Source organism: Sinocyclocheilus rhinocerous, unplaced genomic scaffold, assembly GCF_001515625.1.
Source record: "Sinocyclocheilus rhinocerous isolate Xijiao unplaced genomic scaffold, SAMN03320098_v1.1 scaffold115, whole genome shotgun sequence".
Classification (NCBI taxonomy): domain Eukaryota; kingdom Metazoa; phylum Chordata; class Actinopteri; order Cypriniformes; family Cyprinidae; genus Sinocyclocheilus; species Sinocyclocheilus rhinocerous.
Window position 1 is genome coordinate 1,479,648 of NW_015650001.1, and position 15,927 is coordinate 1,495,574.

The following is a 15,927-nucleotide window of genomic DNA, read 5'->3' on the forward strand; positions in this document are numbered from 1 at the left end:
TATTAATATTTGAATATTGATCATTATATTAGTGTACTTTTACGTTTTTTTTTACTTTAACCCCATAATAGTGCTCACCGGGAGGAGTAGTGGCTATAACTACCAAACATCAACAAAAAAATATGGTATAAAAAAGCAAAACCTCATGCAGTGTCTTATCATGATGGGATGCTCTGCGCATTGACGTGCATGCGATTGGCGACACTGTCATGTTATTACGTCAGAGTCCGATAGCGTGTCAAAGGGGCACTGATTAAGAAATCATAACGTAGTTTATAAAGTACAGTCACGAGTTGTGTCTAATGCATGCATCCCGTCTCTCTCTCTCTCTCTCAGTCCCGCGGGCCACAGGGCAGGGGCGGGCGTGCGGTCAACAGCAGCTCACACGAGGACTACTCAGCGTCAAGTACAGATGTCATCTACCTCCTAAAGGTGAGGGGAAAACACATTGGTGTTTATTTGGTCGCATTCAGCCGGACATAATAACCTGCTGGCTGCTTTATTGGAGTTCATGCTGAGCTACAGATGACTGAGCGTAAATGAAGCAGGCGTGGCGTCTTTATCTTTTGACCTCAGCTTTATTTGCGTTATTAGGATTTGCGGTATAAAGGTGAGATATCTGATTATCTAGATACTTTATATCGTTAATCAAGGCACTTTTAATTGTGTTATGATAAAATGATTTAGTACTCGCGCTGCGCGCTGTGCCAATATGAAACCGATAGCCTGCGGTGCGTTCAAGTTCTGGCTTGTCAAGCCGCTCTCATGGAGACAGGTGAACAAAATATGAAGCGTATGAACGAATACAAATCATCGTCGATACTGTTACTCCAAACGCGTAACGGTCCGTGTAGATAACCGGTACTTCTCGGGAACTGAATGCGTTATCTGCGCTTGATGCTGCCGCCGGTGAACGTTGACTTATTATTATTACAATGGAGCAGAAAATAAAAATTAAGAATTATAAAACGTTATCGTAGTCGTAAAGCTACATTGTAGGCTACTGTCAAACTTATGCTACGTCAAAACAAGTCAAATTAATTCGTCGTGAATCATTCTTGAACAATGCAGAAAGGTTATTTTGTCCTGGTGTATCATAAAGAGACATAACTATATGGTAAATATGATCTAACGCAGTGTAATATGATGAAGTAGGCCTATGAATAAAATTCTGTTTCAAAGAAGGTGAAGTGAATATGAATTTAAAAATGGACGGTCAGAATTAAAAACTATACAGCTGACTACTTTGAGACCAATTTAAATGTTTTCACTAATGCATTTAAAAAATGTAAATGCAAAAATGCAGAAACCTTAAGATCAATAATGCACATTGTTTATAATCCTAGCCTTAAGTCCAAGTCAAAATGAAATACTTGCATACTTACACAGCCAAAATATACTATACTCTTCTTGTCTTCTATAATATAATATAATATAATATAATATGAATAAAAACATGCATCAACCTCAAAAATATTGTATTTATTTATTTATCTTTATATATATATATATATTTATTTATAAAAAAAAATGTCACAGGACAATATGGCTTTCAGTGTTCGACACAAACAGTGATCTAAAAGATATCAAGTTACTCAGCACTCACAGTACACACACAGAGTTGTGTGGCTGAATGTTCGTGACAGTTTACATGAATTTAAAAGCAGAGAAGTTGCTGTTTGGATTTAAAGGGGTCATATGATGCGATTTCAATTTTTCCTTTCTCTTTGGAGTGTTACAAGCTCTTGGTGCTTAAAGAAGATCTGTAACGTTGCAAAGACTAAAGTCTCAAATCCAAAGAGATATTCTTTATAAAAGTTAAGAGTCAGCCACACCTACCTAAAACGGCTCGTTCGAACACGCCATGTCGTGAAGGCGCTGTGTTTCGTTGTGAAGCGAAACTACTTTGTTAGTCCTTCCAAAAGAGGACGATATCCGCTTCGTCATGCCTGGAGCTGACAGGAAATACATGAACTTTGCGCTGTGTATCGCTGGATCGGCTTTCACCGTGGACGAAGCAGAGTCCTCCCGGGGTCGTCACATGTGGTTGCCGCAAGCCCGCCGGACATTCCTTCGTCGAATCTGCCGGCCGCGCCGTTCTAAAGCCCACCCGCCTCTGCTCACTCAAGCTGGCCTCCGCTCACTCTAGGCCTCAAGCAAATACTGAATACTGAGTCTAGGATTGGATCATTATCGCAGTGATTAATATGTTTCTGGCATGTTGTTGTATGTTTGGCAACAATTCAAATCCTTTAACCCTATAACTGATCTAGAGTGTAGCTTTTATTTCTCACACAGTCATGTCAGAAGACATACCCATGTACATATTCTAGAATGACAATGTCAAGATTCATTAGACCCAAATTGTGAAATAGCGGTTCAGTGATCATGATCAATCATTTTCACACATAAACTGGTCACCACAAAGTCCGGACATTAACCCTTTTGAAAGTCTTGGGGATGTGATGCAGTCGACTTTAAAGAAGTTTGAATCTCCCTTTGACAATACAAGATTGCTATTTTTTATTTATTTAATCCAAAATATAAACCCATATTTAACATGTGTTATACTGTAATAGATGATAATGTGCTTGTCTCATCCCTGCAGACGCTTGAGTGAGGAGACATAATGACGGAGGGTGTGGATGTTCATCAGGCCCAGGCAAACAGCGCTGATGCTGCCACAACCGCTGTAACGCGGAGCAGGACGTCCTCTCTGCAGGCCGTAGAAACAGATCCTGGCTCTGAGGAGCCGGACCAACAGGAAGAGGACTCCTCCAGTTTTCTAGAGGTGCAGCATCACTCCACTGGAGGAGCGGAGGACAGCAGCGGTGGCCAGGTGCCACCTGATGGTGGCTGGGGCTGGGTGGTCGTTGCGGCTACCGTTCTGGTCTTAGCAATGACTCTGGCTTTCCCTTCTTGCATCGGGATATTTTACACAGACTTGCAGAACGACTTCCAAGCCAGCAACACTGAAACGTCATGGGTGCCAGCCATCATGATGGCAGTGCTGCATGCAGGCGGTAGGGAGGATCTCTAATACTACTGATTCATGTGTTTGATGCATTAGTTCATCCACGCTTTGTGACGCATTCACCCGCACCACAGGTTCATGTACAGTCTCTGAAAAACACTTCTATCAAGTTACTCTACTTAATTGGTTGTGCAACACTGATCTGTTTCATAACATGAAACATAAACACACGCAGAAGGACGACAGCGGGAGTTTTGGCCATCTTGTGAGATTCTAAATTGTAAGGAGTGTGCATTGACATATGGTATATGGTACATATCACTTCACAGGGAAATTTATCCAGTTACTGCACACCATCCCAGTCACTAACTCAAAGAATGGTCGACATGGTGAAAAGGATTTGGGGGGGCCGGCGTTTTCATTCAGCTTAATGCAGCTCATTCATCGTTACTAGGCAGCTGTGCTTGAGGACAAAGTACACCAGATATGCAACCATTACAATCCATTACCATTGCTACATAACAGTAAAGACACAAATCATACATACTGCATTTGATTTAAATCACATTTATCTTCATATGAAAAAAAAACACATGTATTTAGTAATTCATTTTGAGTATATTTAATATTATAATTATTTACTTTTGTAATTGATTTATCAATTTACCACAATTAATTTATGACTAAATGCAGGATTTCTGAGTATGAAAGATTATGCACTATATACACAATACATACACTGCCTTTCTAAAGTTTGGGGTCTGTAGGATTTTTTTGTGTTTTCGTGTTTTCCAAGGCTGCATTTATTTAATCAAAAATACAGTAAAAACAATAATATTTTGACATTTTATTACAATTTAAAATAACTGCTTTCTATTGAATAAATAGTAAAATGTAATTTATCCCTGTGATGCGAAGCTGTATTTTCAGCATCATTACTTCAGTCTTCAGTGTCACACGATCCTTCAGAAATCATTCTAATATGCTGATTTGGTGCTCAAGAAACATTTCTTATTATCAATGTAAAAAAAATGCTTAATATTTTTGTGGGAATCATATACATCTTTTTCAGGATTTTTTTTTTTTTGATGAATAGAAATAACTTTTGTAATATTATGATTATCTTTACTGTCACTTTTGATCAATTTAATGTGTCCTTGCTGAAACCCCAAACTTTTGAAAGGTGTATATATACTGTACACACACACACACACACACACACGTTTGTTTCTGTGAATTGTGTGGAATTTCCATAGAATTCTATTACTTTTATACTGACCAAACAATATTTTCTATCCCCTAACCAAACCCTAACTCTAAACCTACCCCTTACAGAAAACCTATTTGCATTGTTATACTTTCAGATAATCATTTAATTTAATCATTTACTCTTTTTTTTGTCAATTTTTTCCCCCACAATTTCAAAAATTTCTGGTTTTACTTGTGGGGACATTTGGTCACAATAAATTGTATTGTACTGAACATCTACAAATATCACCTTAAATGTATTTTAATAGTCCACTATAGATAATCTACTGACTATAAGTAACATGTAAGTACATGTCAACTTATTCTACAAACCCTAACCTAACAGTATACTAATGAGAGTTAGTTGACATGTAGTTGCGAAGTTACTTATGGTTAGTAGAATGTTTCAAGTGGACTATCAAAATAAAGTGTAACCTAGTGCACACTTTATAGGTACCAGGGAACTGAAATGCTTATGCTCAGCCAGACACCTCTGAATCAGGCGAGAGGTTGTTATTATATTCCTGGACTGGCCCTGGATAAGCCAAGATACCATTGTGTTTCTTTGAGAAAGGTTTATTTGTCTTTCCAGCCCTTTCTCTTGGCTGCCAGCTGGGCAAGTTAGTGCCAAAGACAATGTTAAGGAGATCTTATGAGTTTGTTTTTATGCAGTGCCGTGACGCCTAAAGTATTAATTTAAGCAGGGCAAATGTTCAATCTCCATTGATGTTTTAAAGAGCTTGAAGTAATTTGCACCGTACTAACTGCTGTGCTCAATGGGTGCAAAGTGTCACATCAAATCAAGGATATGATACCTTCCCAGACTCTAATTGATAAAATTGCTTTTTAAAGATGTGTAGTTTTTTTCCAGGCTAATGTGCAAAGAGAACCATAAATACGCCTAATAGGCTAATTTCCTGAAAAGTATAAACAGTTTCAGAACATTGCTCAATTTGTTTGAGTGGTTAGACATGCCAGACATGTGTGTTTAGGACAGGATCAAATTTAGGAGGATTACTTTAAAAATATATATTATTCCAATATAAATGACTAATTGCTTACTAAAAATGTAATCAATAACTTAATCAAAATATCAAAACATGAGTATAAATGTACTTTTTATTAATTTTTACTTACCTTTGAACTTCATCACAACATAATTTTGATTAAAAAAATAAAATAAAATTTGATCTTTTGGTAGGGTTTGCACAGGTGCAGAACTATGTTGTACGTTCTTACTCTACAACAGTATCACTGATGGATGGACAGACATGAGTTGTTAAGATATGGAAGGCAGATAGGGCCAAAAAGCTTTAAATGGAACTCGTGAAATTTGACTGTGTCAGCATGTTCTGTTTATCCATGTTAATGCGACAACACACACAGAAGGCAATGAAATTGCTGTATTTGAAACTATATTTGCATATGTGATGCGAAGGTACGTTGGTATACAACATATCAGACGTCATGATTATTCATGAAAGATATCATAATAATACACTGGTATGCATGTATCCAAACATCAGACGTTACATTTGTTCATGAGGGATAATGCATCGGTACGTTGTGTGTGAAGAAATGTCTTTATATTGTAACATTAATTAGTTTACTCTAGCACAGTAGATATCAGTAAAACAATGCCACAGTGAACTAAAGAAAGGATTAATATGTGGGTAAATATAGAGGTATATCTGTTTTAAAAAGTATGTTCAAAACAGCCAGAATGTGCGCACATTTAGAGACAAATTCATAATCTTATTGCGGTAATAAGATTCTTTACACATGCTAAAAAAACATGAAGAAAACTGATGCTTTAAGGCGTTATCATGGACAAATAGTGTGTGTTGACATGGTCAAATTTCATGCGTTCCTTTAAAGGATTTTTGGCTCCATCCGCCTTCCATATTAAGAGCACTTACTTGATTTGCATGCGCATGTTAAGAGGAGTGTAGAACAAAATCATGACGGATTTCAAATCCTGGTGTTTTAAAAAACTCATATTTTAAACTGGGGAGTTATGAAACTTGCAGTATGCCTTCATTGAAAGTAACATCAAGGACATTTGATTTTCCATTTCATAACCCCTTTAAGCAGATTTTATTACCAAAATGTAAACAGTGACAGAAGTATATCAGTTGAGTGCAGACAATACTAAGAAGGTTTAGTTCACCCAAAAATAAAAATGTTCTTATCAGTTACTTTCCCTCATATCTTTCCAACCCCGGATTTTTATTCTTCCGTAAAACACAAAATGGACATCTTAGACAGAATTTCTAAGCTTCTGCTTTCATTGAAAATGAGAGCTCTGACAAAAAGATCTACTTTAATGGTTTTCTTTGTCCTTGTTGGACAAGGAAACCATCTACTTTCCTTGATGGGAAAGAGCAGTTCAGACATTCTGCCGACACATCTCATTTTGTGTTTCAATGATGAATGAAATTCATACAAAATTGGAATGACTATATTCATCATGTCGTGTAAATAATGAAAACATGTTTGGGTGAACTGTTTCTTTAGAGCAGGGTTGGGCAACTCTGGTGCTGTTTTCGAAGCCAGAGTTGCCCAGCTATGCTTCAGAGTCCAAATTATGCATTTATACGGAGCCCCGCACAGAAAAAAAATAAAAATAAATAAAAATATTGTGGCCACAAATTATTAATATGTGGTGACATTTCACATAGGACTGGGCGATATAGCTAAAAAATTTATCAATGATATAATGTTTCATATCGTTTGGCACACCTAATTCACTCCCTTTTAGTTAATCCTGGCTAAATTGTACTAATCTATTACATCGTTTTAACAAAATCAAAACTAGGGAACAAATTAGCACAAAATGGCCACCATTTACTAAAAAGAAGTTCCAAATAAATAAGTCATGAGAAAAAAAAAATCTGTTTGTGTAGTTTTTTCCCCTGCATTTCATTGTAAGGTTCCATACATTTGAGTGATTAGTGTAAATCTAGTCATGTTTATGTGGGCAGCATCATATTATCCCTTTCTATCAGAGCTTATCAAATGCAGCGACCAAACTTTAATTTGCAGATATAGAGAGTTTCAATACCAAATAGCTACCATTGTTTGTCATCATCTGCATGTGTGCAGACATTAAACGAGATCATCTGTAATTCAGATGCAGCTAATGTGTGCACACCGAGACCAACCGTGTTCATCATTGTTCACATTACAATGCCTTTGTCTTTCCGTAGGCCCCATATGTAGTGTTCTCGTGGAGTGCCTCGGTTGCCGTGCGACAATAATTATCGGCGGGATCCTGAGCGGACTGGGAATGGCAGCCAGCTCATTTGCACAGACAATGGTAGAGCTGTATATCACTGCTGGCATTATCACAGGTAGGTAGGCCTGTATATTACCTTCTCACAAACAGCGGTGTGAAAACGATTGCTCAGTAGGCCGCATGGACTGAATTATCACCTCTCCTTCTCAGGAATAGGATTCTCTTTGTCTTTCCAGCCATCGATCACAATGGTGGGCCACTACTTTGTGCGACGCAGGGCGTTCGCCAACGCCTTGTCTTCCACTGGCACCGCACTCGGGCTGAGCACCCTACCATTGCTAGCCAACTATCTGCTCAGCAACTTTGGCTGGCGGGGCAGCTTTCTGGTGCTGGGAGGGGTCCTGCTGAACTGCTGCGTTTGTGGGGCCGTAATGCGCCCCCTTGGGGCCAAACCAAAGATGGAAGCCAGAACCGGACAACTCAAAACCAATTGCCGTTCCATTACTCAGGAACGAGAGGGTCTGAAAGGCCGTCTGCGGGCCACTCTCTCCACCGTCATGCCTTTCCTGCGCAGGCACATGGCTTTCGACCTGCTGTGCAGTAACCCGTACTTCTGTGCCTACGCTCTTGGGGTGTCCTGGATGATGCTGGGCTTCGTGGTGCCCCTCGTTTACCTGGTTCCCTATGCCACCGCTTACGGCATGGAGCAAGACCGAGCCGCTCTACTGATGGCCATCCTGGGGTTGATCAACATCATCGTTCGGCCCGCGACGGCGCTGGTTTTTGGGCTGCCTCGCTTTCGTGGAAGCCATAACTTCGCCTACCTGTTTGCCGTGGCGGTGCTGATCAACGGATTAAGCAACTGCATCTGCGGGATGGCGACGAGTTTCCCAGTGCTGCTGGCGTATGTTATAGTGTTTGGGTTTTCTATGAGCCTCGTCGGCTCCTTGTTGTTCACCGTACTGATGGACACGGTCGAGATGAGCCGCTTCCCATCCGCCCTGGGCCTCATCAGCATTATGGAGAGCATCATGTTTCTGCTTGGCCCGCCGTTAGCAGGTGATGTAATGCTTTTTTTTTCTCTAAAGTTTGCATTTGCTTTAGTACTGCATCAGTAGGTTAAAACAGCATGCTTGCTTGTATTTGTCAAGGACAAACAATTTCACCTTCATGTGATTTTATTTTGTGTAAGTGCATAGACTGTGTTCTTTTCCATACAACAACGAAGTGGCTCTCAAGCTCCAAAACAAACAAAAAAGCACCATAAAAGTAGTTCCTTTGAAGTAGATAGTCAGTTCATGTATAATATCCAACCATTAAAGTCATAGAATAGCTTTGTAATAAACAAACCACAATTTAGGTCAGCATTTTGCCTAAATTGTTTCCCCTCCACCTGCACTGTACTGGGCATCAGGAGAACTGAAAAAAGTGTTGGCCTGTCCTATGACTGATTTTTCCTTGTTTTTATCTTTATTATGATTATTATTATTATTTTGTATTGTTATTTTATTTTCCTACTCAGTTGCAAGTGGTTATCATTCAACTCAGAATGGCTTCTGTAAATTACTATACTCATATTTAGTTGGAACAAACCTAAAAATCAGCGGAGGTTACTTTTTTATAAATAAAATAAGAAAGTTTTATAAATAAAAGTAAGTAATTAAATTAATAATTAAAGATAAATATAAGTAATTAGTTATTTTCTCTTGTTTATTTTTTAGGTTGGCACTGTAGGCCAGTGGGCCTCGGTATCCATCTCACTGCTTCCTTTTATAGGTCAAATGATAGGGAGCTGGGATCAATTTAAATGTTAGGATCAAAGGAAATACACACAAAAGATCACTTCCCCTGCTTTTGTTTTATTACTCTTGATAATATATATATATATATATATATATACTGCTTTTTGGAGCTTGACATCCCATAGTCATTATATGCTCTCATAAAAGATTAGACCAGCATTTTTTGCCTAACATCATTTGTGTGTGTGTTCCAGGGAAGTATGAGTAAATGATGAGAGAATTTTAATCCCTTTATAGAAGGAAGAAAGAAGTCTGTTCAATGTGTGTAACTGGCATTCCCTACTTTATGGGGACGAAATGTCCCCACAAGCATAATTGTGATTCTGTGAGGGTCATGTGACGTCATTGGTAGCAGGTCAGTCATAATCTTATGTTAGTCGATGAGATTGTCAGTTCATTTACAGGCCGGTGTCCAGAAGGGCTTGTATAGGTGAGCAGAACATCAAGCACTAAGGATCCTCTCCAGTTATCATTACCAAGGAAACTTAAATGTCAAGGCACACGGCAATGAGGTGCTGATCAGTCTATGATAGGAGCACTTCATTGCACAACAGCATGCTGATGTTTAGCAATAACAAAACATTTCAAGAAAGAGCTCTAAGGGTATTAAACAATGATATATACACTATCAGCCTGATTTTTTATGGCGCTTAAAAGCATAGTTAGAAGTCATCATTTACTCACCCTCATATGTGACCCTGGACCACAAAACCAGTCATAAGGGTCTGGTATTGTGACAAAAAGTCATATGACAAAAATAAGTCATAATTTTTTTGAAATTGACATTTATACATCATCTGAAAGCTGAATAAATAAGCCGAGATACAACTATTTGAAAATCTGGAATCTGAGGCTGCCAAAAAAATAATCTAAATACTGAGAAAATTGCCTTTTAAAGTTGTCCAAATGAAGTCCTTAGCAATGCATATTACTAATCAAAAAATAAGTTTTGATATATTTATGGTAGGAAATTTACATATCTTCATGTAACATGATCTTTATTTTTATCCTAATGATTTTTGGCATAAAAGAAAAAAGAAATCTATAGTTTTGACCCATACAATGTATTGTTGGCTATTGCTACAAATATACCCCAGCGACTTAAGACTGAGTGACTTTATTGCTTCTGTGGAACACAAATAGATATTTTGGTTTCTATTGACTGCCATTGTATGGACAAAAATTACTGTTACAAACTGTAAATATAATTAAAACGGTTTAGTTCTTCAAAAATACTTTTATACTTCTTTTCAAATTATACTTTATTCAGAAAGGACTTGATTGAAAGTGACAGTAAAGTCATTTATAATGTTGCAAAATAACTTTATTTATCAAAGAATCTTAAAAAATATGTATCACTGTTTCCACAAAAATATTAAGCAGCACAACTGTTTTCAACATTGATAATAATAAGAAATGTTTCTTGAGCAGCAAATCAGCATATTAGTATGATTTCTGAAGGATCATGAGACACTGTTGATCCTTCAATGATGCTGGAAATTCAGTTTTACCATCACAGGAATAAATTACATTTTAAAATGTAGTAATATTTCCACAATGTTATTGTTTTTAATATATTTTATATAAGCCTTGGTGAGCACTTGGTGACTTTTCAAAAACATTTAAAATTCATACTTAGTACCCCAAACTTTTCAATGGTATATTAAAGGTGCTGTATGTAGGATTGACACCGAGTGGTTGAACTAGGTATTGCAGTCCAAATTCAAAATATTGGAGAGGGTTTTTTCACCCGGCCCCTCCTCCTCAGACTTGACGCACACGCAGGTTGCCAGATTGAGGACACCAATAGGAACGAGCGCACTTGACGATGAATGAAATGAAATACGCTGTACGCTATACGACTGTAGCATTGTTTTTCAGATAAACAAGCATGTTAACTTAGCATGTTTCTTAAATATCTGCAAACATATTGTGGTATTTTTATACTTTTAAACATCTGCAAACATATTATGGTATTTTTATGCTTTAGTAGAGTCAAAAACTTATACAGCACCTTTAACTGAATATTTGGCAATTCGTATTAAATTACAAACGCAATTAAATGGTATGCCACACACAATACTGTAGTTACATCTTCTACCAGCAGGGGCCAGACTTTGCTGCTCATTTGATTAAGTCAAAGATTCATGGTTTGTCGTAGATCGCGTCATAAAAGTACTGTTTTTCAAATTTGAAATACAGTCGCTTTATTTATAATCATGGGTTTTCATCCATGCATTTTCATTTCTGAAATGCACATAGAGAAAATGAATGTCAAACATAATTTTGGAAACAAGCTGCTGAGAAGTGGCGGATTATGTGACTTTTTATTTTCTTTCCCAGGAATCCTGGTTGACAGCACTAGCCAATACGCCTATGTGTTCTTCGCCTGCAGCATAAACGGCTCCACCGCCGGTCTCTTCATCATGCTGTCCTTCTACTGGCTGGACAGACAGAAGTGCAGAGAGGTCAAGAGCTCCTTCACTCATAAAGACATCAACTCACTGAAGCCCAGCACTAAGATGACCATAGACTGTGATTACAGTCCAGTGCCTTTACATGGTAACACTATCAGAGACATGGAGACTGATGTGTGACCAGTGTATTTGACCATACTCATTTTGTTCAGTCTTTTCTTATCTTTATCTTTATCTTGTTAGTGGACAATCAGATGTATTTGTCATAGCTTATGTACACCGATATAGTGCAGAAAGGTTCTTGGACTGCTGTAAAAATAGACTGGACCAGAAGCGCTAGTTTAACTTTTCATAGTCCTTAGATGGTGCCACATGGGAACTTTAATCACTTCAGATCATCTCTCAAAACATCTCGAAAGCCTAATTTCAGTTATTACTCTAGCCTCCTTCAGGATTGCTAACAAAGGCCAGTTGTAATTGACATTCACATTACTGTAATTTAGATTCTTCTGGGAACAAATGAATGTAGAAAACATCAGAGAATGTGAGATTGTGCAATGAATGATTGTGTTTATTTATTTCTAGATGCCTTAAATTATAAATGTTATATCTTGTAAATGATTTCTTTTAGTTTTGTGTATAGATACTGCTTTTTAAAATCAGTAACTTATTTATATATTTGTATGTATTAAAGAAAATTGTTGCTTTGTGTGTTGTCTGTCAGTTTCATTGTCTCAGCGTTGTGTTTGGTCTCTATGGTAAATAGTTGACTGTGCTGAAAGTGTAAAACAGCAATGCTTGAGGACCAATAATAATAATAATAAATGATCAAGTAATGCTGGACAGTCACATATTCCCCCTTTTTTGTACACTTTATAGAAACAGAGTGCTGTGTGGTGTTTGTTCAGGACAGTGCTAAAAATCCAATGACAAATTGCATATGAATACACAAAGTTATTTATTCTTATTTGTGTGTTTATTGCATTTAATGTCATTTTAATAAGAATTTAGTGTTAGCACAGTGCTGCTGCTAATAGGCATCATTTTCCTTTTTAGTAATTAGTCTCGGCTCCAAAGAACCACAAGAAGGCAGCAATATCATGACTATAGTGTGACATTTAAATTCTTATCAAAACAAACTTTGTATGTGTTTTTATTTAATTATTTTTTTCATCATGAAGATGTCTAAACAGTACACGACAACGCAATTTCATTCATGCAATTAAATTTGCACATTATAATAAACATTAATTGTTCTGTTATGGAAATACATTTCTGATTAAAGTAATGAATAAAATATATTTTATGAATGCATCATAAAATATTTTACTATAAACATGAATACATTTTATTTCCTGTTGTTCACTGGTGAGCAAAAAAAAAAACGTATGTGAACTAAAATTTTAAATAAGGTGTCATTCGTTAACATATTAACATGAACGAACGAATACTACATTACACTATTTATTAATCTTCGTTAATGTTAAAAATACAGTCGTTCATTGTTTGTTCATGTTCACAGTGCATTAACTAATGTTAACAAACAAAACTTGTGATTTTAATACTGCATTAGTAAATCCTGAAATTGATATTTAAGATTAATAAATGCTGTAGAACTATTGTTCATTCTTAGTTCATGTTAACAAATGAACCTTATTGTAAAGTGTTACAAAACTTCTATTGTTCTTTTAACAATTACAATAAATATATTGTAAATACTGTATTAAAGAATTTAAATAACCCTAAACATATATAGTTTAGGGTTATTTAAAAAAACAAACAAACCACTTTTGTCAGTAAAGCACAATCTAAAATGAGTTTCATGACCAATGTTGGAAAAAAAAAAAAAAAGGTAACTCCATGCCCATTTTTCCTTTTATTTATTTGCACATATTAGACAACCAATTTTACATCTTGATATATGTTTTTAAACCAATGCACAGTATGTAAAATTCACTCATTGTGTCAAAACGCCATAAAGATTCTCAAATAAATTAAACAGCACATCAGCCCAATTTTAGTATCTACAGACAGGGCATCGCTGCTATGTTTACAAATCTATATACATGAGATATAACAAAACAGCCAACAAAGTGCGTGATAACTGTGAAATCAAAGACTCAACGAGAGAAATTAACACTGACTAGTGCTCCTATACTTGATGTTAAAGTTTGGAGTAAATGAACTGAACTTAAACCCTGTGATAAACAAAAGCTGGCTTCAGTTCCACAAACTCACCTGCAGACCCAGCAGAGGCACATCGGATAGAAATGAGGTTCATACAACCACTGACAAGTTCTGTGAGGAAGGTCACACCGCACAGAGACCGATTTACAGTCAAAGCAGTTACACGAGTGAAACAGTACTTGTGGTTTGCGTCGTGACCACTGCGGCCTGTGATCCAGACACAGTAAACATCACTTAACTGTGGGATTTTGAAGTGCAGTTTCAGAAACATACATACAAACCTTCTGAAGCCCTAAAATAGTGATTGCATCATGCAAACTGGTGACCAGTCAGCTGATGTAACGGTTAATAATAGTAATAGCCGATGTTTCCATGCTATTGAACACGTTTTCTTGGCATTCATTCCAGTAAAAACATCTGCGGACCTCCACATTTAGACCCTTTACCGAAGCTGAAAACAGTGAACGTGTAAATCAAGGCTGAGGGGACGTTCAGATCTGCCTCAGATCACACACACACGCATTGGCATCAAGCATACAGTGACGTTCACCTCAAAAGAAAATCCCTTGAACGTCTTTTAAATTGTGCGACACACTGAAACACTCACACAGAAGCTGTGGCCCGACTCAGACCTTTGTCGTTTTGCTGGCTTTAGGTGAGACCTCGTGAGAAGAACAGAGGTGGACTGAAGCTCGCGCTCACAGGAACGGACCCTCACGCCTGACATGTATCTGTCAGACACGCTCGAGGCACGTCATCTCAGTCTCTCTCGCACACACACACACTCACACAGACTCACACAATCTCTGGAGTGTCCTCTCTGTTTCCACATTGCGTCCGAGCTTGTGTGGAGGTCGCTGGGAAAGTCTCTCACACGCTGAGAGGGAGCATGCCAGGCGGAGACACGGCCCGCGGGGAAGCCATGGCCGTCAGGGCACCGGGATCCAGGCCATTCATATTCCTGTGAGGAATCAAGAAACTGAATTATGTACCGTGAACAATGTGTTACGAATAAGTATAAATCTTCAGTTAAACTGCTTGAGGGTTGGGTGATATGATCCATTTTTAACTGACATATGCATCACTTAACCATGTCAGTGATAACAGTAATTAGGCTTGTTGTCACTAAACCAAATTGTTATACACTGAACAAAACCTCACGTTTTATAATTCCCCAATATCACCACAGTGTTTCCCATACATTGATTTATTTGTGGTGGCCTGCCACAATATCAAAACTGACCGCCAAAAATAGATTTTCCGAAAGGCTTTGACTTCATTGAATAAACATGAGCACTGCACCTTTCAAATTGAAACCCGGTGCGGGTGCTTTTATACCACAGTATTTCTGAAGGAAACCGACTGTCTTCAGAAAATTTTGGATGTCATTTTCATTTAATCTTGCATGTAATGTCTGATAAACTAAAACAGCGTTTATGAGCGGAGCCATGCTTTGTGTACAGCCGTTACCGGGGAAACCTCAATCTCTAACCGCTCTACAAGCGCCTCCCGCTCGCTGAGAATGAATTTGCATATATATGCCGCCACTGTGGGAAACACTGCCACATAACAAATTAATAACCTGAATTAATTCTACAACTATGCCAAGTAACTCCAAGCTTGCCTGGATACACAGTATGAGAAACTTCTTGAGTACAGTATACTCATGTACAGCAATATATAGCTAATCTTCTGTCGCAAAATGTAAACAGTATTATCTCACAGCTTATAAAGTTGCATATATATCTAACTTTATCCACGTACATAAAGTACACTCATGTAAAGTGATACCTACTATATTACAAATCTTTCATCACACAGCTCTTCATACAAGGTTGAATATATAATCGTGTCCAACTTTACCTGCATACATACAGTACTCTTGCTTAGAGTGATAATATGTAGATTGTATATTGTTGCAAAATGTAAACTGTATTAACACACAGATGTAATTTGCTTAATGAAACCACATGGTATGAAGATATTAAAGGGATAGTTCACTCAAAAAGGAAAATTGTCAAGATATTGATAAACTGCTGCTGGTAGCCATTGACTTCCATG

At 37.5% G+C, this 15,927-nt stretch overlaps 1 protein-coding gene across 1 annotated transcript; it reads left to right on the forward strand.

Annotated features, from left to right (window-relative positions):
- The first annotated feature begins 312 nt into the window (after positions 1-312).
- On the forward strand, positions 313-12,373 carry LOC107711222 (monocarboxylate transporter 6-like). The gene is made up of 5 exons (XM_016516164.1): positions 313-432; positions 2,609-3,023; positions 7,432-7,575; positions 7,671-8,519; positions 11,606-12,373. Exons 2-5 carry the CDS (start codon positions 2,630-2,632, stop codon positions 11,857-11,859), a joined length of 1,641 nt encoding a protein of 546 aa, XP_016371650.1. The 5' UTR covers positions 313-432; positions 2,609-2,629; the 3' UTR covers positions 11,860-12,373.
- The last annotated feature ends 3,554 nt before the right edge of the window (positions 12,374-15,927 follow it).

What these genes read in the sequence shown, in the direction of transcription:
- LOC107711222 (XM_016516164.1), top strand. Translation starts at nt 2,630, where the DNA reads ATGACGGAGGGTGTGGATGTTCATCAGGCCCAGGCAAACAGCGCTGAT. An exon ending in GGCAGTGCTGCATGCAGGCG is followed by an intron (nt 3,024 to 7,431) that starts GTAGGGAGGATC and finishes GTCTTTCCGTAG; the next exon opens with GCCCCATATGTAGTGTTCTC. An exon ending in GCTTGGCCCGCCGTTAGCAG is followed by an intron (nt 8,520 to 11,605) that starts GTGATGTAATGC and finishes TTTCTTTCCCAG; the next exon opens with GAATCCTGGTTGACAGCACT.